This window comes from Fragaria vesca, linkage group LG3, assembly GCF_000184155.1.
Source record: "Fragaria vesca subsp. vesca linkage group LG3, FraVesHawaii_1.0, whole genome shotgun sequence".
In the NCBI taxonomy this organism is placed as follows: Eukaryota; Viridiplantae; Streptophyta; class Magnoliopsida; order Rosales; family Rosaceae; genus Fragaria; species Fragaria vesca.
The window spans coordinates 9,898,930-9,926,386 of NC_020493.1; the positions used below are offsets into that span (position 1 = coordinate 9,898,930).

The 27,457-nt window shown below is 37.4% G+C and overlaps 4 protein-coding genes and 1 pseudogene across 5 annotated transcripts in view; 4 read left to right on the forward strand and 1 right to left on the reverse strand.

The window, feature by feature from the left end:
- The window catches only part of LOC101292394, a 1,325,780-nt pseudogene that overhangs the window by 331,442 nt on the left and 966,881 nt on the right, over positions 1 to 27,457 (forward strand). Inside the window, exons 48-58 of the transcript XR_184374.1 lie at positions 4,372 to 4,773; positions 4,868 to 5,140; positions 10,952 to 11,048; positions 11,107 to 11,279; positions 11,400 to 11,453; positions 11,664 to 11,747; positions 12,012 to 12,137; positions 12,334 to 12,401; positions 12,611 to 12,680; positions 12,790 to 12,855; positions 12,924 to 13,001. The product of XR_184374.1 is annotated as an uncharacterized LOC101292394 (transcript). The remainder of the gene's footprint in view (positions 1 to 4,371; positions 4,774 to 4,867; positions 5,141 to 10,951; positions 11,049 to 11,106; positions 11,280 to 11,399; positions 11,454 to 11,663; positions 11,748 to 12,011; positions 12,138 to 12,333; positions 12,402 to 12,610; positions 12,681 to 12,789; positions 12,856 to 12,923; positions 13,002 to 27,457) is intronic.
- Positions 5,841 to 10,222, reverse strand: LOC101292384 (peroxisomal (S)-2-hydroxy-acid oxidase-like). The gene is made up of 12 exons (XM_004294046.1): positions 10,092 to 10,222; positions 9,497 to 9,663; positions 9,218 to 9,342; positions 8,841 to 8,887; positions 8,142 to 8,219; positions 7,875 to 7,999; positions 7,621 to 7,687; positions 7,482 to 7,544; positions 6,983 to 7,052; positions 6,804 to 6,904; positions 6,585 to 6,689; positions 5,841 to 6,237 (listed from the first exon to the last, which is right to left on the reverse strand). The coding sequence occupies exons 2-12, from the start codon at positions 9,634 to 9,636 to the stop codon at positions 6,052 to 6,054; spliced, it is 1,107 nt and encodes a 368-aa protein (XP_004294094.1). The 5' UTR covers positions 9,637 to 9,663; positions 10,092 to 10,222; the 3' UTR covers positions 5,841 to 6,051.
- LOC101297517 (probable sugar phosphate/phosphate translocator At3g14410-like) lies at positions 14,312 to 19,281 on the forward strand. Its single transcript, XM_004294064.1, has 8 exons — positions 14,312 to 14,481; positions 16,248 to 16,355; positions 16,486 to 16,520; positions 17,029 to 17,141; positions 17,383 to 17,644; positions 17,735 to 18,003; positions 18,546 to 18,703; positions 18,945 to 19,281. Exons 1-7 carry the CDS (start codon positions 14,380 to 14,382, stop codon positions 18,665 to 18,667), a joined length of 1,011 nt encoding a protein of 336 aa, XP_004294112.1. The 5' UTR covers positions 14,312 to 14,379; the 3' UTR covers positions 18,668 to 18,703; positions 18,945 to 19,281.
- Positions 20,104 to 25,712, forward strand: LOC101312613 (ubiquitin carboxyl-terminal hydrolase 25-like). Its single transcript, XM_004294030.1, has 9 exons — positions 20,104 to 20,580; positions 20,651 to 21,170; positions 21,258 to 21,333; positions 21,479 to 21,571; positions 22,815 to 22,901; positions 22,999 to 23,690; positions 24,294 to 24,422; positions 25,050 to 25,185; positions 25,279 to 25,712. The coding sequence occupies exons 1-8, from the start codon at positions 20,394 to 20,396 to the stop codon at positions 25,150 to 25,152; spliced, it is 1,887 nt and encodes a 628-aa protein (XP_004294078.1). The 5' UTR covers positions 20,104 to 20,393; the 3' UTR covers positions 25,153 to 25,185; positions 25,279 to 25,712.
- Positions 26,318 to 27,457, forward strand: part of LOC101310298 (U6 snRNA-associated Sm-like protein LSm2-like) — a 2,382-nt gene continuing 1,242 nt past the window's right edge. Inside the window, exons 1-2 of the mRNA XM_004294108.1 lie at positions 26,318 to 26,519; positions 26,643 to 26,801. Of these exons, the coding sequence (XP_004294156.1) occupies positions 26,517 to 26,519; positions 26,643 to 26,801 (162 nt within the window). The 5' untranslated portion in view covers positions 26,318 to 26,516. The remainder of the gene's footprint in view (positions 26,520 to 26,642; positions 26,802 to 27,457) is intronic.

Genomic DNA, 27,457 nt, shown 5'->3' on the forward strand with positions numbered 1-27,457 from the left:
CATAAGAAATGGCTACCATTAACATAAGAGAAATCAAAGAAAAGTAGACTTTCTGGAAATCTAAATTGTTCTTGAGATTGAAGCAACCCAAGGTAAAAGATACAAAGTCTACATTTAACATAAGACACCTCTACTATTTTCATTATAAATGTCTACCATTAACATAAGAGAAATCAAATAAAAGTAGACTTTCTGGAAATCTGAATTGTTCTTCAGATTGAACCAACCCAAGGTAAAAGATGCAAAGTCTACATTTAATATAAGACACAACTACTTTTTTCATAAGAAATGTCTACCATTAACACAAGAGAAATCAAAGAAAAGTAGACTTTCTGAAAATCAAAATTGTTCTTGAGATTGAATCAATAATGGAAGGTGAAAGTTGCAAAGTCTACATTTAACATAAGACACGTCTACTATTTTCATTAGAAACGTCTACCATTAACATAAGAGAAATCAAAGAAAAGTAGATTTTCTGGAAAATTAAATTGTTCTTGAGATTGAAGCAAATTAACTAAAGGTAAAAATGCAAAGTCTACATGTAACATAAGACACAACTACTTTTTTCATAAGTAAATGTCTACCATTAACATAAGAGAAATCAAAGAAAAGTAGACTTTCTGGAAATCTAAATTGTTCTTGAGATTGAACCAACCCAAGGTAAAAGATGCAAAGTCTACATTTAACATAAGACACAACTACTTTTTTCATAAGAAATGTCTACCATTAACATAAGAGAAATCAAAGAAAAGTAGACTTTCTGGAAATCTAAATTGTTCTTGAGATTGAATCAATAATAGAAGATGAAAGTTGCAAAGTCTACATTTATAACATAACACACGTCTACTATTTTCATTAGAAACATCTACTATTAACATAAGAGAAATCAAAGAAAAGTAGATTTTCTAGAAAATTAAATTGTTCTTGAGATTGAAGCAAATTAACCAAGGTAAAAAATGCAAAGTCTACATTTAACATAAGACACAACAACTTTTTTCATAAGAAATGGCTACCATTAACATAAGAGAAATCAAAGAAAAGTAGATTTTCTGGAAATCTAAATTGTTCTTGAGATTGAAGCAACCCAAGGTAAAAGATACAAAATCTACATTTAACATAAGACACCTCTACTATTTTCATTAGAAATGTCTACCATTAACATAAGAGAAATCAAAGAAAAGTAGACTTTCTGGAAATCTAAATTGTTCTTGAGATTGAACCAACCCAAGGTAAAAGATGCAAAGTCTACATTTAACATAAGACACAACTACTTTTTTCATAAGAAATGTCTACCATTAACATAAGAGAAATCAAAGAAAAGTAGATTTTCTGGAAAATTAAATTGTTCTTGAGATTGAAGTAAATTAACCAAGGTAAAAAATGCAAAGTCTACATGTAACATGCATTTAGAACCAGGAACAGAAGAGAGTGAAGAGAGATCGACTTGTGTACCCGAGTATTATTAGTTAATCCAGGAAATAGATCTGAAAAGATGAGGTAAGGTTTCGTTTTCTTCTCATCTTTCCTGCAAAAGTACGTGCCCGGCCAGCCAGCAAAATCAGAAAACATTGCAGATAGTTATTCGATCTCAAAGGTAAATCATACTTCCCTAACAATGCAACCTATGAAAGAAATTTAATAGTTGTTAGCTCTGAATCATGTGGTACACACTGATTGTAGAAGAATAAATATCACATAACCCATTAGAAATCGCTTCAAAGTAGCAACTATTTTCTATTGCTTGCTTACATTGCAGTGAATGTACATGATCTTTATCGCTCTATCACTATTTTGGCAATACCAATTTATGTATTTTTTGTTTTTGTTTTTGTTGTTTTGAGTGTGTAGATTGGTAATACCAGGATGAAGTGACAACTGTGGCGGAGCTATTGACAGATTCAGCTGGGGTTTGCTCTCTCACATACTCGTTTGCTCTTGCAGCTGCTTCTGCAAAAAAATTCAGTTAAAATTTATTTAATGAAAGGTCACTGGTTGCCAATTTGGATGTATGTGTTCATAATCAAATATAATTTATTTAAGAGGGGCACTCAAAATAATCAGAAATCCGAAGCAGCAAATTTTTCTTTCTGATCATGGGACTTCTAATGTGTTTTTTTTTTTGGTAAAGTATGAAGCCTGTATGAACAAATGATGCTAATGTATATTTACCTTGTATGTGTTCTTCATGTTTTATGCTCCTATACGTCTGTTCATAGAAATCTAAACCGTGAGAAATAACATTGATCATGTAAAATTCCAAACATTAGTGTACGTACGTAGTAATAGCTCACCTGAACATGGCTTTTTATATGATTTATGGTGACACCTTCAACATTCATGATCTGCAAGATCTTCTTTGGAGTAGCTCCTAAAATTGGAAAAGATAAACAAATAATTAAATAACCAAACACAAAATGTTGCGAGAGGCTAATTAACATAGACACACGAGAGAGAGAGAGGTTAGATAATCACTGTCTTCTCCTCCAAGGCTATCAACTGCATGCACAAAACAGCGGTGGAGATCAGGTGTCCAGCGAATCCGAGGCACCCTGTTGGAGGAAACATGAGGTAACATAGCAGTTGACGGGCCGGTAGGTCTCTGCAGAATCATCATTTCAGCTGGCAAGTTTTCACGGTGGACTTGCACCTGTTGAGGTTCATTTCTAGTTTCGTGATTCTCATAGGATGAGAAATGTGGAGTGTCTTTTAATTGTAATTGTTGACCATTGTCAACTGATCTCCTAACAGAGCTGCCTTCACCTAATTGAACCCTTTCATTGCCATATCTTGGCTTGGACAATGAGAGAGGTAGCTTATATATAAATATATATATATATATATATATATATTTTGATCAGAAGTGACTCAGAGAGCTAGAGCTTGAGAGGGGCAACGGCTGCACACACAGGGAATAGCATAAATAGAGAGAAGGTGACCCCTTTGCTCATTTTGTCGTCGTCCTCTAGTGACAGCTTAAGATCATCCTGAGAGGGACACTTCAGCCAGTAGATTAGAGTTTCACCCTGCAAAATAAAAGAATTTTAGCATAGAATTTCAGGCAGGTAAGTCAGGTGGTGGTCTATGTTGAAAAGCGCCCTCATGATTGGGTGAAAGTGAAAGGTGAGAAGTAGTGAAAAGAATAATTCATTCAACTACAAGTCGGATCGATGCTGTCATTTTGTTCTCGCATTCTCTTTACAACTTCGCTCAGTATTATCCAAATTCAAAAGAGCTCTGAGAAGGAATCTTAAGGAAAATTTTATCCGTGAGAAAGAGCCAGTAAAGCATACGTTATAGCAAGAGAGAAATTAAATTTGGTTTGCTAAGCCAGTGAAGACGACAAAAGCGAAAGGAAACATCCTCTAAGACGACTCAGAAATCGGATCTAATTTTTCAAAAGATAGCCCCCGGTATCAGCTGAAAAGAGAAGAGAAAGCTTAATCACACTCCCCCAGTGATTTACTCAAACACAAAGCAAAACCCGTTTCACATCGAATCCAGACGCCAATCCACGACGAGCACAAAACATCATGCAGCGGAGATCTTAATGAGGAACTTGGGTGGAAATTTCTTCATTAACACAAAAGAGCAAAACACCAAAAGAGGTGAAACAGATCGATCCCAAGGCGGGAACATGGCGTCCATGGCCGTGGAGATAACAGAGAGGTTGAGAGCAGCTGGAAAATGAAGAGAGTCGGGTTTCGAGTATCTGAGCCTGGGCGCCATGGACAAGTGTGTTTAGATTCGTAAGCAAAGCAAAAGTGATGGTGGGATAGAGTTTAGAGCAAAGGACGAGTCACTATGCGACGAGTTTCGCAGAGTCAGGAAACCCTAGCTAACCTGGACTCCTGGAGAATGGAGGTCATTTTCTTAAATGACGTTTTCATCCCGAATAATTATTTTTGATCCAAGTCCCTGAGTTTTATATATTTTAATTATCTGGAGAATGGAGATGCTCGATCTGTGTCTGGCATAGTATTATATAAACCCTAGTCGGCTCATATTCACTTGACCTAGCTAGTATCACCAGCAGCTTTTTTCTATTCTTATTTCTTTATAATAATTTGTGTTATATATTGTGTACATATATACTTTCTCCTATAAAGACCCTGCGTGCATCCAAACTCTTCCAACCAAAATAGTATTGAGAGATTTGGATGCATGATGGAAGCAATTCCTGAAGACATCATACAAGAGATCTTCCTAAAGTTGCCCATAAAATCTTTACTCCGATGCACCACAGTGTGCAAATCTTGGCTTTCCCTGATCAAAAGCTCTAGTTTCATTGACACCCACCTCCGCAACCAAAACTACCTCCCCTACTCCCCCTCTCTATTCGCTCCATGCGACATGTTCTATTATTGTGGTCAGCATGACATACTGCTCTGGAATAACAAAGCATTGAGGTGTCTTGACTGGTACAACATAACGCGTGCATTCAATAAACTCGAGCTTCTACATCCAAAGGAAGCTGAATATTCTTATGATGTTTATGACTACAAAAAGAAAAAAGTACATTGGTTTGATGTGGTTGGAACTTGTAATGGGATATTATGCCTGACTGGCTTTAGATTTGACAAGTACCAGCGTCGTAGGGCGGATGTCAGGGAGGCTATCACGGCAATAATTTGGAACCCTTCTATTAAACGGTTTGTGATCATACCTAGTGGTTTCTTTGTAGATTATGCCTTTGGCTATGATTCTTCTACCAATGACTATAAAATTTTGAGAAGCGTGGTTCACGATTCTTATGAAATCGCAACTGAGGTTGAGGTTTGGTCACTAGCCCGAGGCTCATGGAAGACTCTTATTCCTGATATTATTCCTGCCAACTTAATTTAATCCTATGGAGCCTTATCGTGGACAGCATGTTTTTGTCAATGGTGCCTTGCATTGGGTTCAATTCTGTAACATAGATAGGCACAAATACATTGTGCTGTTTTCTATGTCATCTGAATCATTTGGAGAGATTACAATGCCTGAAGTTTTGAGAAACGATTCATACGATTGCTATATGTCAAGATACTGCGAGTCATCACTCGCTTTGTTAATTGAGGATTTCGACAATAATAACAATAATCTTCACTTGTGGGTGATGAAGGAATATGGTGTGGCAGAATCGTGGACTAAACTGTTCACGGTAGGCAGCTTGTATGCTAGAGCTTATTCCAAGCCATATTATTTTCGGAAGAATGGTGAACTACTGGTCAATTTTTATGATGGTTTTTGGGGATCATGGAGGTCCTTTCTACAGTTTCATGGATTCTTTTATAGAAAGCATTTTTTTACTCGACCTACCCAACTGTATTACTTACTAGAGTCAGAATAGGTGTGGATTGCATTGTAGCTATCCTCCATCTTTTAGGGTCCCTCAGAGCCCAGAAGTACTAGTGATTGTATGTTATTTCAATTTTCACTTTGAATCTTTGATGGTTTTATGAGATTATTATTGTATTGTTATGGTTACGTTGATTAGTGAAATAGCCAGTTTACTTAATATTTCCATTGGGCGACACAACAGTACGTTGTGTCTTCTGATGCGTATATTGGCATAGTGTCGCTTCAGCAGGGCTCTTCCACCAGCTGCAGTGTGAAGTTTACCTGCCTTAGAGGTATTGCAGGCACCACTGCGGCAACAACAATGGCAAAGCATGGTGCCTGTGTTTAATTCACCCAGACCCCAATTTTCTGCACGAATTTATCTCCATCCATAATTAAATTAACTGGGTGGTAAAATCACAAGATTAGTTTAACACAAATTACACCCACTTTTTAGTTTTCATTTTTCATCTAGGACGAGTATGGAACAAGTCAACAAACACAGTGCAAACCAACCTTTTCCTTATCAATAACCAAACCAAGTAAAGAAATCATGTTGCAATAATTATGTCATCATCAATACATTTCTGTTTTTATGAAAAGAATATACAGTGAAGGCAGCAGTAGCCATGGGTGTATTATATCAACCATCCATTACCATTACAGAATGTAGAGATGTAATTCACTAATTCAAGAAACAAAGGCAGGCAACCAGCGGTTCAAGATTTGTCTCTATAACCTGGGTACAGGGCGAGGAGCGTCCCAGTCAGCCACAATGTGATTGCGGGTGATTTCTTTCAGTGAACGGCATCCACTTAATGCCATGGTTAGCTCAAACTCCTCACGCAACATTTGGAGTACTTTTCTAACGCCAGCCTCTCCTTCAGCAGCCAAAGAGAACACCACAGGGCGTCCAATCTGTGATAAAAGTCAGTCTCAGTATACGTCTGACAGAAAATATAACAATGAAAAGCAAATTAACCATAGCTGAATTAACGGAGCTTTCTATCAATCAAGTACGGCATAACTAGCTTATTTTGTAGGTGAATGAGTAAACATGCTTGTTAACCATCACAGATGCACAGTTAGATGGAATTGTAAAACATCTTCTAAGCTCATGTGGCATAATATTTTGGGAGGTTGCGGTTTATCCTTTTGTGGAGTGAGGGACAGACATATGTGAATAGAAGTCGAATAAGTACTTCCATCCGAGTATATTCATCCTTAATGATCATGTGGCCAAATATTATCAGATTTGTACTTACAAATATTCCAGAGGCACCCAATGCTAATGCTTTAAAGACATCTGTTCCACGACGAACACCACCATCCAAGAAAACAGGAATACGTCCTTGCGCAGCTTTGACAACCTAATTATCAAGCCAGCGGGATCATGTCAAATCATTGTGAAAACTGGGATTAACAATTGCTTATTACTTACGAGGCAGATACACCAATAAACATCAATAACCAAGCTGTTGTACCTCCTCTAAGGCCATGATAGTTGAAGGCACATAATCAAGTTGTCGAGCACCATGATTGGATACAATGATCCCAGCTGCTCCAGATTGTACTGAAAGCCTTGCTGCAAGATGAAAATAAAAGAGTTAATCAAGCATCACAAACCTATCATATACCGAGAGAAAATGAGTTCAACAATTACCATCTTCAGCAGTGAGAACACCCTTGACCAGAATAGGAAGTTTAGTGATTGTCTGAAGCCACTGTACATCCTGTCCACATAAAAATACAGATTATTAGATCCATCAAATTTTGTAAAGCTATGCGTAGTTATGAAGACAACTAGTTTCTTTTCGCAAACTTCCTACTGAATATTCCCAGCCAAAACACATTCTCCCTTCCTTTTGAATTTGCATATTTCCAATCAGAAGATGGAAGAGCCTAGATCCTGGTCTGTTATTCCAATACATACCATTTTAAGATCTAGAAACCGTAATGTTTCTAGAAAAAATTATTGGAGACGGGAAGGGCGGCTGTTCAAGTAGTTCATACTTTAAATAACTTATAATTTTCTTCATCAAGTGTAAACTCGGTGGACGATAGCAGAATAATTTATGAGCACCAAGTTGTAACTGTTACAAAGATTACGAATCATGCTTTTTAGATTCATGTATCTCAAGATTTGGTCTCAGGGAACAAACCTTCCAGCTAAGAGAACGATCAATTTGACCAGCAACGTATGAAGCAAGTCCAGAGTCATTAGCCTGTAAGATCAAAGTGAGCAAGTCGAACGAACAATGAATTTACTTAAATTTTAAGGCAGTCACAGTTTCTACTCACTTTGTCCATCTTTCCAAGGTCTAAACCTTCAAAGTTCTTCAGTGTTAGAAATGGAGGTAAAGTAAATCTGTACAACAACCAATAATAGATATTAATACGAGTGAAACAAGCTGATGTCAAATGCTGAACTGAACTCAACCTTATTAAACCATTAGGGGAAAAACAGATGATGTTTATCATCAAATTAACTTGACATGAATGTTTTCACTTTGAGCAACTGGTATTGCTGTAACAGTTGTGGACATGAATTTGACCTGTTCTTGATGTCAGCTTCTCTGCGACCCAGCCTTGGAGTATCAACTGTAAGAGCAATTGCCTTGAACCCAGCCCTTTCAGCTCTTCTCACTAGCTGAGCAACTACATGCCTGTCCTTGTATACCTGAAAATTATGACCCGAAAACCATGGATCAAAACATCTTGGAAAGCAAGGAAACGTATACCAAATAGTCCAGACTGAAAACCAGGGACAATTAAGTATAGTAACCAATGAACAAGGAATAAGCAAGATTATATAAGCTTACATAGAGCTGGAAAAAACGGATTCCAGGTCCAGTTGAAGCAACCTCTTCAACACTTGAAGTAGCCCATGATGACAAAGTCTGATACAATAGACAAGAAATTGGTCTTCAGAAAAAAAAAAAAAAAAAAAAAAAACACAACAACAAATTGAATCATAAAACAGAAAGAAGTTGTATAAGGTAACACTAGCATGCCCCATAAATGACATTCTCAATTATATTTACAGCCAAAGACATACACTTGTCCCCAAATAAGTGTTTTCTTTCTGGAAATGATGAAAATATACGTACAAATTGCATGTTCTTTATTTCCTAATACGGAAGCACGCCCATATTTAAGGAAACATTGTTCCCAGAGAACTTTTATTTGAAGATAGAGAAAGTGTTTGGCGATACAATAAAGTTACCAACAACTTCTGCAAACATCACTGATCTCCATTTACAATGCAACAGTGCAACACCATGTACTTCTCTTTGGCTCTTATCAAATTTTTTTATCACGAATTTCCATAGGAGCCAGGCCATCTACTTCACTTTTTGCCAGTTAAGGCATTTAACTCTTTATTACCAGCAGTACACACTTTGAGTTCTCACTTGTGATTGCTTAAACTTACCAAATTATCTCTAGAGAATCAATAAGGATCTGTCGGGTTATAATTTATTTAGCAGAAGTAGACAATTGATCAAGGTCAAAAGCAGTACCATAATTGTTCCCGCTGCTGATGCTGCTCGTGCAGTAGCATATTCACCTGAAGTAGTTCACATTACAATGTCAGTTAGACACCCTTGCTTGTCTCAACAGGATATGGTGTGATATGGGATGAGGATATATGGTATTATGACAAGATAGTAAATCGATTTGAGATAAATGGTACTGTAACAAGGCATTTCATTGTCAGAGACACTCAGGCACAATTAGTAAAGATATTAGAGGTAACTATTTGTTGTATTAATTGCTTAACTGGAGTAAGAATTATATTAGCACACATGATCCAATCAAGCCAATTATGAACAGGCCATTACAAAATCCTGGAACAAGATGGCTCACTTTTGCATGATAAGGTGAAACAATGGAATACCTTCAGGATGAGCCATTTTCTGAAAGGCTGTTGGGGCAATCATGATTGGCATGGAAATTTTGAACCCCAAAACAGTAGTGGTCATGTCGATGTTGCTTACATCAATAAGAATACGAGGTCGAAACCTGTATCGAGTGATAACTTGCTTGTTTCAGAGGATTACAAACTCCATAACAACTTTTAGTGCTAAAAAATCATTATCAACTTTTAAGTTCTGCTACTTCTTTCAAATAAAGTTCTGCTACTTCAGAGAATTCTAAGTAAACATTGAACGCTTACAGAATCTTGGAAAAAGCATTTCTGTTTTCAGCCAGAGTCCACTGGTCCTCAGATCCTGATGCATAATAGTCATACGCCATCTTTGGCAATTTCTGCTTTGCGATTGCCTCATACTCACTGACGTTGGTTACCTCTCCCATTTTCAATTTTGACTGTCAAACGGGTACCTATGGATAAAACACGAATTTAATCCAACATCACAAAAAATACATGACAATCAGCATGATAGATTGAACATTCTTCAACTGTAACCAACTTCATAGATTGACAATCACTGATCAAATTCACTGAAGAAGCTCACACAAACTTTAGAACCTCAGCATATGAAAGGTAAAACCTTTTCCTGTTCAACATTGCCATGCATCAACTAACACACCTAGTCTACTTTCTTGAAGTAAATACTACACATGGGATTCAAAACTCAAATACATAGTAAGTTCTTTGGCTTCATGACAACATAATCAAGTAACTTTCATCTACTCCACTACCACAAAGAACCATTTCAAAGAATTAACAAAACCCACTTGAGAAAGTGCACCAAAGAATTGAAGCAACAAAGACTTGAAGAGTGGAGAGTAGAGAGAGAGAGGCTGACCTTAATCTTGGGTAGAAGATTATGCAACAGAGTGCATTGAGAGGAATAGTATTGAAGAGCTTATAAGTAATGAGAGGAGGACAAATTGGGTGGGGGCGCCAAAAACTATGCCATAATTTTTTGAAGAGAGAGAGAATAAGAAAGAGAGAGAGAGAGAGAGAATGGATGAGCATTTGGAGGTGGGCATTTGAAACCAAATCGGATAGAGGGTGGTCTCATCCACAAAACCCGTGTGTGTTTCACAGTTTTCCTCCATTATTGTGGATTTTGGAACCCCAAAAAAAATTGCAATTGGGATAAATAGGGAAGAGGGAAAATGACAAAGGGTGGCCAAATTTATGGTCTTTTTTGTCTTTCTTCGTCCCTATCATGCTTGATGGTTGATGGCCATGTCCAGCCAAAAGAGGACTACTGGTGTGACTGGACTGAGAAGGAAGCAAGCTGCAAACGGGACGGGTTGAGATTACAGGTCAAGGCCCAGATAGGCCCAACAGAGTAAAAAAAAAAACACAGATGTAACTGGGAAATCCGCGGGAGTGCACAGAGGCTTTGAAGTTTGAAAGTTTCAAACTTTGGACTAATAACAGTTGCAGTGTTTCTGGGTTTGACATATAGAAATACCCAGATACCCAGAAGACCCATATTATAGGTATTGTTAGTGTTCAAGCCAAACATGTATAGATAGTGAAGTGTGTAGTGTTGGTTTTGCTTTATATTTTCCATTGTGGTATGCACACCATGTGTTTGTAGAAATGCCCAAAAGAGAGAATAGCTGCATTTTTTAGTTTTGCATTACTCTCACTCATTTGGGATTTATTTGATATCTTTTTCCCTCATTATTGTGAGCATTTTGTATGCAGTTTGCAACTTTGCTGTTGTTGGTTCTTCTGCCGCATTGTCTTTATGGGGAGCACAAGCCTGGGGCTTCATCGGTGGCCTATGTTAACTTGCCAGGGAGTACTTCTTCAACAAAGATCTGTGCAACTACGACCAAATTTTGGTTCGTTGTCCTCAGGGAGGTGTAGTACAGGCTTCAGAGCTTGCAGCAGCAAGTTAAAGACGAGCATAAAAGGTTGTGCCCCCAGTGCATTTGTTGTTGCTGATGATAAGAAGTATGGGAACAAGCAGATTATCAGTATTACTCCGCGGCTTTATGATTACATCCTTGACAATGTTCGAGAACCAGAGGTAATTGAACTCACATTTATTTTTCCTAATTGGTGTCCAACAAAAAATCTTTCTTCGGAATCTTACCAATTTCAGACTTGGTTGATGTATTGCTTATTAGAGGGTAGAATTTTTTTCCAGGTTCTACGAAAACTTAGGGAAGAGACTGCCTCTATGCGTGGTAGTATGATGCAGGTACTCGTTACTGAATCCTTTTATGTTAAGTTCAGAGTGAAAAATATGGCATATTGAAACTACTGGTTTTTGTGGCATCCAAAACCTCCTGAACACTTCTGAAAATAATTATCATACTTCATTGAACACAAGCCATACCATAGCCATACCTCCAAGTCCTTTAATAGTCTTTGTGGATGGAAAAGTTGACAATGTGTTTCCTCTGGCTAGGTGTCCCCTGACCAGGCACAACTGCTTGCAATGCTTGTACAGATTCATGGGGCAGAAAAGTGTATTGAAGTTGGTGTATATACAGTATGCTTCTCTCCTCACTCAAAATATCTATGCTGCTCACTTGACTGCTTTCTTCTAAATTTTATTATTATTATTTTTTTATCCCAATTTGTTTTGGGGAAGGGAGGATTATACCAATCCCCTGAGATGTGTGCCTCACTTTAGTCCCTTCCCTTTTTTCATCTATGTTTGATCTTCTTTACTGGAATGCAAAGAGGAAACAAAAATCACATGTTCATTAGATGAATTATCTGTATCTGTTATAATTGTTACTGTGTATTTCAGGGTTATTCATCATTGGCTATTGCATTGGTCCTTCCAGAATCAGGTAGGTTAGTAGCTTGTGAAAGAGATGCCAGATGTCTTGAGGTTGCAAAGAAGTATTACGAAAAAGCCAATGTTTCCCACAAGGTAGTTTGTCTTCCATTCGACATTACTATTTCTAAGACTTACAAAAGTAGCGAATTTATGTCATCAGTACATTGTGGTAATGTGCTAAGTAAGCCTTGCAGATTTGAAAAGGAATTGAAATCACGGCCCCACAATTATATCTTCAACTGTTTGGCTAATACATCTTCATCACTCTGAAATTCTAATTTGGTATCAGGTGGATATTAGATATGGACTTGCAGTAGATACCTTAAGATCACTGATTCTCAACGATGAAGCATGTAGGTAATGTAACAAAAAAGATGCACTTTTCTTTTTCATCTTGTTCCATTAATTATTTAATTAAAATTTTGTCAAATATTCTGTCAACGTTTCACTTTTCTTTTTCTTTCAAAAAACAGCCTGATCAAGTATCACTTAGTTGTTCTCACATTTAACCATAATTTATGAGGCAATAACTTGACTACTAACATTTAATCTACTCTTATATGCAGCTATGATTTTGCATTTGTTGATGCTGACAAGAGAATGTATCCAGAATACTTTGAATTATTGCTCCAACTCGTAAGACCAAATTTATGTAATTATATTATGATTCATCTACTAAACAAACCGGATTAATTTTGCTTATATTTGGTTTCTTTGAACAGCTTATCTTTTGCTCTTATTTCAGGTGAGGGTTGGGGGTCTAATTGTATTTGATAATGTTCTCTGGCATGGAAAAGTTGCTGATCCAGAGGTGAACCAATAACCAGTGTTTATGAACTCTCTTCCCTTACAAATGCTTATTGTCATCTTTTTGAGCAGGTAAATGATGCCAAGACAGTTAGCATTAGAAACTTCAATGCTGATTTAATGGAGGATAAGCGTGTAAGCATTAGTATGGTAAGTCTGATCGCTTGTGTTTTCAAACTCAAGAATTTGGCCCTTTTGGATCCATAATTTCAGTTTCTAGATACAAGTTTAATGAAAAAAAAAAATATCATAAACATAGTCGGTTCTGAATCTCATTACTGTATCCAAGTATGCCAAACAGATCGTTAGAGAATTGTCTTGATTGTTTTGATGACACCAACTGTTTTGGGAGTATCAGGTACCCATCGGGGATGGCATGACAATCTGTCGAAAACGTTGACCTGATCAGAACAGGAGGTTCATGAGTTAATCTGTTCTTGCTGCATTGGAGTTGCAGTGACATGCATACTCAGTTAAATGAACGATCAAGAGATGATGTATGAGAGGAAGATTACTTTCACAGCGTTTAGCAGGTCTCCATTGTGCTCGATCACACTGAGCTTTTGCTTTAATCCGAGATCGATTCACATGGTTTCACCGTTTCAGTTCAGATGTACATCATGGAATGCCTCATCAGTTTTGAGTGTTTGGTGGCCTTACCATTTATTCATTGTAATGTTGTATGTTGTAGTCTGAACGAAGTATAACTCCAGCAAATACCATTTCACGGTTTTCACCCCACTTCTATAGTAAAATTCTATCAGAATTATAAAGGAAGTATATATTCATGCAAATGCAATACCACCCCTTGTGATATATGTCAAATAATAAATTCAAAGACGAAATCGGAGATTTCAGGTTTTGGAGATGAAATGGATTTCAGCTTTGTTGATTGAAATGGAGGATGAATTCATGTGACAATTTTGGTGTCACAACAAAAATCAAATCGAAATCAAAGCTAAACAAGAAGCTTGAAAACATCAACAAAACACCGAAATCAAACATATGTAACAAAAACACTATTCTTTTCCAATTCATAACTAAACAATTTAGCTACATGTATGTTATTCATCAGATCATAAAGATGGACACAACTAATGAAACCATTTTATTGTCACCACTAAAAAGTCTAAAATTCCAACCACCTGGTGGTAAAATTTGGTCGAATTGCCTAGTATGGAACCTTTATGTCTACAGTTTGAGTCTCAACTTCTACAAGTTTGTGGTTAACAGGTTTGAGGGGCATTCGGGTTCGTGCGCTTGAGGCAGAAGATTACTGTGATTTTATTGGGATATTTTTGTGAAACTCGGTTCAAATTCTGACTAAGATGGGTATATTACTAACTTGTAACCGATACAGCTTGTTGAGAAAAAAAACTAAAATTTCCCACCTTTAGATTACCGTGGGACCCATCAAATCTCAAATGAATCGAACCGCTGGGAGTGTCCTAATCATCACTGCTCCTCCCCTCACACTTGACCTCACCATTTTCATTTTCAATCATTTTGGTTTGGGTTCAGACAAGACATGGCAGATCGGGCGCGTCTTTTCTGCAAGGATGAGGTCCTCACTTACTCTTACCTTCTTCTCTACATCGCTCTCTCCAGCGGTCAGATCTTCTTCAACAAGGTGACCCCATCTTTCATTCTTACATTGCTTTCTTTGATCTCTTTAGCTTTGAGAGGTGAATTGGGTTGGATATGAATGTTTTTGGGACAACCCAGTTTGTCATTGGCCAATTACAATGCGGTGAAAATTTATATAGGGTGAAAAGTAGGGTTCTTTAGGTGAAAGAGATGAAATTGTGTGTTTGGTGATTCTCTTGGTTTGGAATGTGAGCTTTGCTTGATGGGGTTGATTTTAATTGGCTGTGGTTGTGCATTGAAATACATGAAAGGAGAGGAAAGGGAAAGAAGGAGCTCGGAGAGATAGTAGATTGACCCAATTCTAAGTATGCTGTGCTGTGCTTTTCTTTCCTGATTGCTTTTTCAAACCTCAAGTGTAAAAATTTCAATGCTTTAAGAGAAGAAAAAGAGTTTACATTTGGTTGTCTGGTGGTGGTTAATGTAGCGTGTTAGGGCGTTAGCGATGGCATGAAATGTATTGAATTCTCAAGAGAAATGCATATGGAGGTTGAGCGATACTAATTGTTTGGGTGTTAGAAAGTACTAGATAGTAGGGGAAAAATGAAAGAAGAGGTGCAAAATCCTCAAGATATGAACTTAACACACAAGAAAACCCATCGGCCCCCCCCCCCCCTCTCTCTCACACTTCCTGTAAAAGAAATATGGATCGACTAGAGCTCTCGAGTTCATCTTTCTGTTAATGTTGATTGCTGACTCCATATACTTATCCCCAAACATAAGATAGAGTTGGAAAACTGGGAGGATCCATCTTTTTCGACCACATTGATATGAGTGCAGGGTAATACTTTCTCATATTAGGTGCATGTAACTTTGGATGTTCAAAATAGATGCTGGATTGATATAATTCATTACAATGTTCAAGAGAGTGTGATAAGACAGCAGCAACTGTGAAGCACTATTGCTTGTTTCTTCTATAGTTAGTGGCACTGATGTATGCTATTAAGGAATTGCACAGTTTTGGAAAAGGCGTGCCGTTTGGGGTAGAGATTAATTATGTACACCAAAATTTTGGCCATGGTGTATCTGGGGAGCTCTGAATAGTACAATGAATATTGAATTGGGTCCGTTCTAGTTGATTTTTCTGGTTGAAATCTGATTAAGGCGTTGACAATAACTTTTGATTGTGATCAAACAGTTTCTTTTTAGGCTTAAAAATAGTATGCATATAAGAAAGATAAAAGCAAATTGCTATGAAAGAACTCTGTTATGGAGATTGCTCAGGCTACTTTTAACTGACTCCTATAACAGTAAACTCATCCCCCCACACGTATCCTTTCTGTTTTTCTGCAGGGAACTGTAGATCCATTTTTTCTTCAGAGTTTCACAGTTTGTATCTGGTACACTAGTTTGTATGATAACAAACAACATAAGTAAGAAGGTGTCTAGGCCTAGATGTTATGCTTTTTTTGTCTAGGCCTAGATGTTATGCTTTTTTTTCTTTCTTTTCCTTTCTATGTTTCTTCTCCTTTTTTTAAACTGTCAAGAAACCTAAATCACTCTTCACATGTCTTTTGTGCAAGTTTGCACTACAACTACTTGATAAAATTCCTTGTTACTTTCTGTGCATTGTAGCATCTTAGTTAACATTTTTTTACGTGCTTGTTGGCATCTGAATTGTAATTAGTTTTTTATTTTGTTATTCGTGAATTTTTGCCCTTGGGACGCTGTTAAAATATTTAATGCGGAGGCACCTTTCAACAGGTTGTTTTACAAGGCTAACAATTGGTTTTTGCTTGAAATGTGGAACAGTGGGTTTTGTCTTCCAAGGAAATCAATTTCCCTTACCCTCTGGGATTAACTCTACTTCACATGATCTTCTCCTCCGTCTTATGTTTTTTACTCACCAAAGTTTTCAAGGTATTGTTGTAACCTTGTAATTTTCTATGTAAAAAAGAAAATTCTTAAGTTATTTAAGTTACTAACATAATGCTAAACATTGAGCCTAACTTTTCAGCGTTACTATTAAACTCATTTTATTTCCTTACAGATTTTGAAGGTTGAGGAAGGAATGACTACAGAAATGTAAGTAAAAGAAGGACTCACTTGCTATATTTAGTAGTTTATTTCCAAAGATGATATCTGTCCATTTATCAGTCCCTTCTGTGCTACTTAAGACAACAAGTTGAATTGCAATGTTGGGTTGCTTTCCATGTCTAAGTTCTCTATTTCTTGAAGCATGTGGAGTTAATGGGGGGGGTGGTCCTATTACATTTTAAAATCACAATACCTTCTTTAGAAAGCCCTAAAGACTCTGAAATCAGTTCCCTTGATATAAAGGAAATAAAAAAGATGTAATGGCTAAATCATCATTGTTGTTATTATCATCTTTTATTTATTTACTGTATTTGATTGCCTGAACAATCGTGCTGTCTGGTCCCTTACTCTGGCTGGTACATACCGGTTATGTTTATTTATTAGATGATTGATCCTGTGACTGAATCCATTGTGTCAGTAGTTAAAAAAAAAATTCATATCTTTTTCCATTTTTGATGCTTTGCTCTCAGAATCTAATGAAGTTCTGGTTATACAGATATGTGACATCAGTAATGCCAATTGGTGCAATGTTTGCTATGACTCTTTGGCTGGGAAATACTGCCTACATGTATATTTCTGTTGCATTCGCGCAGATGTTGAAAGCAATCAGTAAGTTTTCATTAATTAATTGATCTCTTGAGGCCTCTAACTAAATGTGTTGAGTTTAAGAATAGCTTTCTTAATCTGTATGGTTGGGAATCCAGAGCAGCATCTCCTGTTTCATATGACGAGTGATTATTGAACAGTAGGAATATTGGCTGGTCAACAAGAATGGTCATTATATTAACAAAAATCATAATTAAGAACACACTCTCAGAATATCTGATATTTTGAGTGACATTGTATGCAGTGCCAGTTGCTGTTTTTGTTCTTGGCGTAGCTGCAGGACTTGAGGTAATGAGCTGCAGAATGCTATTGATAATGTCGGTGATAAGTTTTGGCGTTTTGGTAGCTTCTTATGGTGAATTAAATATAAACTGGATTGGAGTAGTTTATCAAATGGGAGGAGTTGTTGGAGAAGCCTTAAGACTTATCTTTATGGAGATTTTTGTCAAAAGGAAGGGTCTCAAATTAAATCCAATATCTGTCATGTTCTATGTTAGCCCGTGCAGGTATGCTTTTGCACTTATAAAATTCATTATCCCTTACCTTCTTGTACAAATTATAGGCCTATGTGATATGGGTATTGAATTTATATGCAGTGCTCTTTGCCTTTTCGTTCCGTGGATATTTTTAGAGAAGACCAAGATGGAAGCAGATGCATCATGGAACTTTCCAGTTGTTGTGCTAACACTTAACTCTCTGTGCACCTTTGCCCTCAACTTATCAGTCTTCCTTGTGATTACTCATACAAGTGCTTTGACCATTCGTGTTGCCGGAGTGGTCAAGGACTGGGTGGTTGTCTTAATTTCAGCCCTTCTTTTCGCTGATACGAAGCTAACTCTTATAAATCTAGCCGGTTATGCCATTGGTAAGTGTCTAACCATGTACACATTTCTGTTTTAGCATATAGAAATCCTCTTATAATTTTGTATGTCACATGTCCAGTCTTAGTTTGCAGTTGTGCTAATGAGATCAGTATATTCATTTACATGATAAACAATAAGTAGTTTATGTCTCAAAACGATAAAATATTCCGAAATCTTTGAGCCAAAACTAGGTACTGATAAATTTTTTGAAGTTAACAGCAGCTTGCTTGCTGTATATTAGTTTATATCTCGTAGGCGGCTTTTTAGACAACAAAACAGGCATCAGATCTGTAACTCTTTTACAATTGTATGAAACAGTATGAAATTGTGGGATTTTTAACAGTAAAATGAGTGAAGTATAACGTTGTCTTGCTGCACTGATTGGTATGTCACTATTAATATATTATGAGGTTGAGTCTTGTTTACATGTATGGTACCAGTTTGTAGTACAACAATGTAAACTAACGAACTGTCTAGTGACAGAGAAAATTACATACAAATAAATAATAACTTAAAACTGTAATGTTACCATTGTTTTATGCAGCCATAGCAGGTGTAGCAGCATACAATAATCACAAGTTAAAAAAAGAAGCCTCCAGAGTCATCACTGAAGAATCTGGAAGTTCTCAACCTCTACAGGCGGCCACAACATCAGTTTCCAAGTAGGGATGTAACAGGAGCAGTTGACCTAGTTATCTCAAGGTATGCACTGCCACTTATACATTTAGCCATTTTATATTCCCGAATGGACTATTTCATCTGATTATTATGTTCTTGGATTCCTACATTCCACTCTTCCCCCAAATAGATGAGACTGTAGTACAATACTTGCATTTTGGTTTTTTTATTTACATAGTTGGATGGAACTGTATGCATAATTTTATATTTTGCATAGTTGAAGCCTGAGTGGATAAGGTGTTCATTGTGTATTTCCTTGTTGCAGCTGCTCCTGTGTTGGCAAAATTTTGCAACAGTCTGAAGCCAAGATTGCAAGTATAATGTGAAATTAACAGAAATGTATCAATGTTAACACAATTGTATCATCATCATCATCACAAATGTAGCCAGTTACTGAGGGCATTAGAAGTCTAATGCGCTTCTAATCATAGATTATTTGTTTGTAAAGCAAGTGCCAAAGTCACTGTCATAGGAATACCCTGTTTATAGAATTTTGAAAATTTTGTACTTCACACATTATCACTTCTGGAGTTCTGGGGCACAAATGAGACTGCCTCTTTGCAAGGATTTGTAGTTTAACCTGAACCTGGTTTTACCAAATATTTGGTAGAGTTAGTTCCTTCAAATGTGACATGTGTAAAACAATGAGATATATTCACGTTTTTTTCATATGCCTGAGGTCTGATTAAAGATCAAACTCTGGAATCTGGCCTTGAAATTCTCTTTGCTAGAGAGACCATGAGATTGATATTTCAAATTTGCAAGATTACTAGAAAGAAGCTTAACTTTCTTAGCTGAGGAGGGAGATTTGAACTAGATACTGTATGAATGTGGCCAACAAGTTCACCACATACCCGCCATGTTGAGTTTAACACCAACACTCAAGTCTTGCATTCAGTTTGGTTAGATGTCTAGCATGAGCTTGGATTTGAAGAAATTATGCAAACTAATCACGTCTCTAAGTAATTGACTTTAAATACCTTATAAAATAAATTTCTTTTTTACTATCAAACCAAATGCATTCAAGTTCCAATTTGCGATGGCCCTTAGGTTTGAGGGACCTTTAGATTCTTGCTCCAATTACACGAGATAAGTCTAATTTTATTGAGATATCACCGAGGACCTCAATCTGGATACTATTCGGATGGAGCATGTTGCAAAATCACAAACATAACCCATCGACGCTGATTGAAGTTGAAATTCTAATTCCAATTTACTCTTGGTGATCAAGGAGGAAGAAACGTTTTGACATGACGACACACATTAGTCCGTGTTGATAAAACTAACGTAACAGAAGTGACACATGGCCTCATCGGCCCAGACCCAGTTAAACGAACGAGGCCCAAAACCCGGTCCACAACTGTAGACGGGATACAAAAAGGCAAGCGAAATGAAAAGAAGGAGAAGAGGGGACGACATGAACCCTCGAAAATCAGAGCAGCGATTTTGGGTTTGGTAAGGGCGCGCAGAGCTTTTCCTCTTCTTCTTCCTCGTCTTCTTTCTCATCTCTCAGCGTCTCTTACCCGCCTTCCCCTCTCAGTTACTATTTACTTTAATTCAAAAAAATCATAATTAAAATTAAATCTCTGGTTTTGCTTCTCTCTGTTTTGATTCGGAAGAGAGAGAAAGAGAGGGACATGCGATTGTGGTGGAGGCGGTGGTGGTGCGGGAGCATCGAAACGTCGTTGTCTTGGTGCGATGCGGCTGGACGTTGATGGGCGTGCAGTTTCAATTGCAGATGAGTTGGCAGCCGAGTCTACTGAGTCAGAAACGGAAGACAGGCCCGCCTCTAGGGTTGAAGAACCTCGGCAACTCTTGCTACCTCAACAGCGTCCTCCAGTGCCTCACCTACACCCCTCCCCTCGCCAATTTCTGCCTTCGAAACCAGCACTCCTCCCTCTGTAAGTTCCTCCCCTAACCCTAGCTTTTCGATTTCGCTTCGTCTCTAATTGAGATTGATAATGGACTCAGGTGACTCTAACGATAAGGAGAGGAAGCGCGAGTGTCCGTTTTGCATGCTGGAGAGGAGGATAGTCAGGTCTCTCAGTGTGGATCTCAGTCTAGATGCGCCCGCCAAGATTCGGAGCTGTCTGAATATTTTCGCCGACCATTTTCGCCACGGCCGGCAGGAAGACGCGCATGAGTTCCTCCGTTACGTTATTGATGCTTGCCACAACACTTGCCTCCGCTTGAAGAAGCTCCGGCGCAACATCACCGGAAATGGTTTGTCCAACGGCAATGGCCATGCCAACGGGAATGGTCACTCCAACGTTGTTACGGTGGCTCCGTCGTCCACGGTGGTGATGGAGATATTCGGGGGAGCTTTACAGAGCCAGGTGAAGTGTTTGTCCTGTGGCAAGGAGTCTAATAAGGTTGATGAGATAATGGATATTAGTCTGGATGTTTTGCATAGTAATTCGCTTAAAGACGCTTTGCAAAAGTTCTTCCAGTCTGAGCTTTTGGATGGCCAAAACAAGTACAAGTGTGAAAGGTATATCATCTCTCACTGTAGTTACCTTTGTTGTTTTGTACTTCTCTTTTGTACCGGCTTTTGATTGAAGTGTTTTTGCTGTTTTAGATGTAACAAATTAGTGGCAGCTAAGAAGCAAATGTCCATACTTCAAGCACCTAATGTTCTTGTAATCCAACTTAAGGTGAGTGTTGTGCTGGTCAAAGGCTTATCCCTGTTGTTCTGGTGTAATATAACATAATTCTATAGCTGATTAAGTTACTTTATGGGTTGCTGTTATTTTCCTTGTGTATTTAGAGTAACTGTGGTCTTTTGTTTTCTGTTGGTAGAGATTCGAGGGTCTATTGGGTGGGAAGATTGATAAATCCATTTCATTTGAAGAGTTTTTGGTGCTTTCGAGCTTCATGTGCAAAAAAAGCCAGGTATGTTTGAGTTTTTTTTATTTCTTTGGTCTCATTATAAGCTGTTAGTTAATGAAGTCATAGCACATCATGAAAAAAGAGCAATGATGTCATTGCATTGGCTGGACTATCTTGTGCTTATTTAGATACTAGGTGAACCTATTGACTATAACAATTATTACCTTGGAAAATAGTTTATGCTTATTGTCAACTTTTCATTTTCCAAGTATATAGATAATACAGTGAATGAAGTGTGATATTACAGCCTTTGGGTGATGATGAACCCTTGACGACAAAGCTATCCAGAAGAACCACTTCCTTGTAGAATTTTCCAAAATCTAGCAAACAGATATGAATTTACCAAGAAACTTTTCCGGTATAATTTTGTTCAACTCTTATGTGCTTGTGCTTTTTTTAAGATTGCTGGAATATGATGGACGCTGGCAAATTGTTGATATCTATGTGGTGGAGTTTGGAATGTTACAATATAGTTTTGTATGAGTGCTTTCCTCTCTCAGAAGGAAATAGAGAGGCTAACATTAGATCCTAAAATTCTCAAAGGAACTTAAGAACCCAAAGTATATGCCTTGGTAATCCTGTTGAGAGTCTAGCGTGCTTTTGATGTCTGCTTGTAATAAGAGTTAATCCTTCTGGAAATTCATTATATCCAACTTTCAACTGGGTGAGAACTTGAATAAAATTAGAAAATCATGGTAGGATGACAGTGGTTTCCTGTAGAATTGTTCAAGTGTGCTCATTAACAATGAACCATAACCCCAGGTTTGATTTTTCAATATGGTTGTCATGTGTCAATGGACAAGTTGATTTGGTGGACAAAGGTCCAAATCATGGCTGATTTATGTAGAGCTACATAGGGAAGTGTAGAATCGCAATAAGTAAAATATAAAACAATTCAAACCAACTCATCATCAACATAGTGGTAGAGTTGAATTATTGGTTACAGGCATCCCTTGGAAATGATGGCTTCATTTGTTCATTTATTTCACATCTCCTTTCTTGTTTCAAAAAGAAGAAAAAGAACACAAAGAAATGTGACACCAGTTATTGACATTAACCAGTTATCTCCCTCTACTCCGCATGCTATTCTTTAAGTTTTTAAGAACTTTACTGCTGCTAAGGCGGATAATTTATTTGGACCATTTTATCATGAGTTTCTTTCTATTGATCCTAATATGTAGTGTTGCAGACCTTTTCTTTTCTATTCCATTTACTAATTATGGAGTTTCTTTCACTACAAATGCAGGATCCACGTCCGGAATATAAGCTTTGTGGTACTATTGTGCACTCTGGTTTTTCACCTGAATCTGGTCATTATTATGCATATATTAAGGTCTGTGTACGCTCGTCACATTCTTGTACAAAAAAAAAAAAAAAGGTTGAACCAACCAATCATTCATATATCTTACTTTTTCATAATATTTATACAGGATGCAATGGGTCGTTGGTATTGCTGCAACGATCAGTTTGTCTCACTTTCAACTTTGCAAGAGGTTTTATCTGAAAAAGTTTACATCCTTTTCTTTTCCCGTACCAACCAACGGTCGGTTAATGCTGCTTCAAATGGTCTGAAGTCTCCTGATTGTAATGGTCATGAAGCTTCTAAAAAGCCAAAACCTGGTCTTCCACCAAAAGGACCACAGATAAAAATTTCTGATAAAGTGCCTTCAGGTGCGCGGATGAAGTTTAATATCAATGGGAACAATAGCACCAAAAGAAGTCCTGCAAGTGAGAATGGAAAAGTAGCTCACAAGAAACAACCTCTGGGATCAAATGGGGAGGTGAAGGACTTGGTTAGTTTGAACAGAAGTGATAAAGTCAAGGTGTCTTTGATAAATGGGGATGGTTTGAACAGGAGTATAAAATCTGATACTATTGAAGCTAGCAACAACCAGGCATTTTCATCACCAATAGAAAACAGTAGTGCGGCTTCAGTGAAATCCGAACTCTCTGAATGTACTGGTTCAGTGAAAACTGAACTCCCTGATCACTCTGAATTGGATAGCAGTGTTCTCCATGGCCACCCTATGGTCCTTGGGCCCAAAAGAAAATCTCAGGGTTCATGCATTTTGTTTGAACATGATGCTCAATCTCTGGAAAAAGTTGAAAAACTGAAGGAAGGGTATGTGACACTCTTCAATGGACTGTATCCCTATAATATGCAGACGTATCTGGATTAGATTTTACCTATGATGTGTGGATTTACATTTACAACTACAAATTTCATGTTTATCTCTTCTGATCTTCATAAGTCTCACATTCTAGAGATGTGCTCATTGTGTTTGTGGCCAGAATCAGTCGTTCATGTTAATTCCCAGCTCTCTAAAGTGTACTGACCCTGTGATGCCTTTAGATCTGACTGACTACAGTTCATTGGCTTTATTGGCACCTCTATCTTCATTATTTCTGCATAAGACTTTGTTGCTTTCATATGCATGTTCAACTGATTTGTATCATGTTGTTGATTCTTATGGTGTTTAGAGTCGTAGCTTTTCTTGGTGTGTGTAATTTATTATCATCCTGTGTTTTGCCTTTCCATCTGTTTTGATGCATGCAACTTGAGTTTGTTGCCTTCAATAATGTTTCTATAATTCACTCTAGTCACGGCATAAATTGTTGCACTTGCCAAAAACAGAAAACTATTGCCTAATTTTTTTTCCATTCCCTGTTTCTTTTTTCTTTTCTTTTCTTTTTTGAGACTGACACTCTTTTTTATGTTGCTTAGTCTGAAGAAAGAAGCTCTATCAGTTTTGCGATCATGTGGTTGGGTAGACGACATTACCAGTTTTATGCGATCCCGGAAAAAGTTATGTGTAGATCAAGTTGGACTCGCTCAGAATGGTGATGAAGCAAAGTAAGACTTTCTACTTATCTCATGAGTGTTGTTGATTCCCTTAACTTTATCGTGTAATTTATTTTCTGTTTTTTGAGTTGCATATGTATGCATTTTCTATCATTCACCAACTGCAATTGGATTTCTCTCAGTGCCTGAGTTTTACCTCTTTTAATACCTAGAAAGTTTCTCTGGAGAACTACTGCAGCTTAAATCACGCTTTTTACTTGATGCACTTATTGTATGCTTTTTTTGTCTGGAGTTGAATTGAGTGGTATAGTAGAATATTTTTAGCTTATTTTTCTGGTAACCACATTTAGCAGTTCACATGGATTAATGGACTGAAAAAAATGCCAATCATAGTAACATATTGTAGAAGACTGAAGCTTTACCATTTCGTGCTTTCTGAAGTTATGCTTTACAGATTTTTTTTCTTTCTTTTTAATTTTACCAATTTTTTCTTACTCGATTAATTGCTGTTATCACCTTTTAAGCTTATTTTTTTATTCTTTTTACTTTTACTTTTGTGAATACCTTTTAACTAGTACCTATTGGTTGTTTCTAAGCTTTGGTAATTATTCAGTTAGTGTATAGCTTTTGTATTGGTATTATTGGAGATTTACTGTGAACTCTACTTCTGCAATGCAGGAAACAGTTGATCAGGGATTCCAAATCAACTTTTATTTCAAAGATACCTGAGTCTTTGAAAGGGGGCTTCATCAAACGTATTAAATCATTTAGCCAAGAATAGTGATATTATATTAACGCTGAACCTGGTAGTCTGGTACGTCAAACAATGCTTCTGGACACTGATTTTGAAATGTGCAGATAGGAATTTGGCTGGTGTCATGACAATCTGTTTTTAATATCTTTGCAGTGTGCTGACCTGGTGGGACTTGGTGTACAATTTGTACAGAAACTGTTGTATCTCCTGAGGAAGCAGAGTATTATGTTATGAACTGAACCCTTATTCAGCAAGTGTCTCAGCGGTTATGTTCTGCCAATGGCAATATACTGGTAGGTGCACGATGTCAAGTTAATATGAAAGTGCCAATTCAAAATTGCCGAAATTTTTGCTCTTTCGAGGCTATGTTATTGGTTTTGGGCAGAGAACAAGTGAAGAGATTAGAGATATATTCATTTATGTATAATATTCTTTTGGTGTTGGTCCTCGTTTTTATGGATTACAACTTTTCCATCAAAATGTGGTCGGATAGGTTAAGAAAAAGATTAGGAATCGAATTGAGTTGTATTACTTTTTGCTTATCTCCAACCCATGATGACATTTCGAAAGAGTTAATTCTACTTGACAATGACGGCTTTTTCACTTTTTAACTGTATGTTAAAAGGCGAATGAGACAAGCGAAAGGTCCTTGAAGTGTCTAGGCAAACTGACCCAAGCAAATTCTACAACATTTGACACCACTCTGATCTCATACCATTTGCCATTGTTACACGCAAAGAAAAATACCTTGTCACATGAAGTGGAGTGAGTCCGAGATGAGGAGATCGCAGCAAGAGATGATAGCAACGTTCTAGTAAAAGCACCCTAAAACCAAATGGGGATCAATATGGTTGTAAAAGAGGTGAACTTTGTTGAACCAAAAAGGGCCAACCGGATTGCCAATTAGTTCCTCAACTCGGTAATGTTAACGAGTTAGGAGAATTTCTGTTAGTAGTCGGACTGAGACCCAGAGTCGTTTGATTGTTGTCCATATAACCATACTTCTCTGGTTGCTGGTTGGGTATCCCAGCAAAAACATACTAATCACCACATTTTAGGTCACTAGGCTAAACGATAGTGAGCAAGAAGATTCTCTCTTCGACCAAAAAAAAAAGAAAAAAAAAAGAAGATTCTCTCGGTTTTTCTTAAATAAAAAGAAAAAAGAAAAAAGAAAAATCTGTACGAGAATAGAGGCCCAAAGGCCCGATTAAATTATACCTCTGCCTTTGTGTCCCGGGCAAAAAAACAACCTAAATAAGGCGAAGTCGCGAACTCCACATTCCACATCTTTCACTCTTTTTGCTCCGTCGCGTTTCGCCGCTCTGCAGCCACCTTCACCTCCGGAAACTCCATCGGAGCCAAACCTCCACCATCTATTTCTAACAGCCAAGATGGTAATTTTCAATTCCCATTCTTCTATCCCACCTGGGTTTCCTACTATTTCCCCATTGCAATTTCTCACTGGAGTTTTGTCTGCAATCGTTAATCTCATCTGGTTTTGTTTTGGGTCTGTGCAGCTGTTCTTCTCCTACTTCAAGGAGTTGGTGGGCCGAGAAGTCACTGTGGAGCTCAAGAACGACCTTGCAATCAGGGGCACGCTTCACTCCGTGGATCAGTATCTCAACATAAAGCTTGAGAATACTAGGGTTGTTGACCAGGACAAGTACCCCCACATGGTATCTCTCTCTCTTCTCTTTCGCTAATTTTACTCCTCTCTATGTGCCTCTGTGATGTGTTATACTTTCTAGGGTTTGGTAATTTGAGGGTAAACCTGGTATTAATGAATGTGGTGTGAAGTTTGGGGTTTTAGCATGCTTAGCTCTTCCGTCGGATTCATTTTGATGAACAATATAGGAAGTACATAACAATGTGAAGGATTGCATACTTTGGTTCTGTTGTAGGGTATTTAGTTGATGGAAGTGTAATAGTGAAGATAGAGTAAAGGGAATTAGTTGAGTGTGTAATAGTTGAATTCCTTAAATAATTACAAATCTGAAGGAAAGGCTAAATGAACCCACTTTAAGGTGGTATATTACACTTCTGATGAGCTACGTAAGACTTGGAATAATGTACTAATAAGATGCCTTTAGAAGTTGTATTTTAGGATTAAGGATACGTAGCACTATCAGAAAATAGACAATGATATAAATCATTATGAAGAGAATGTCTACAAGTAAAACAAAATGTCTGCTTTCCTTTACTGTCCCTTTTATCGTGCAGAGTCACTGCTCTTGTTCAACAGTAAAACAATGTTCAGTTTAGTATTGTGTCACTGACGTCTCTCTCTCTCTCGCTCTCTCTCTCTCTCTCTCTATATATATATATATATATA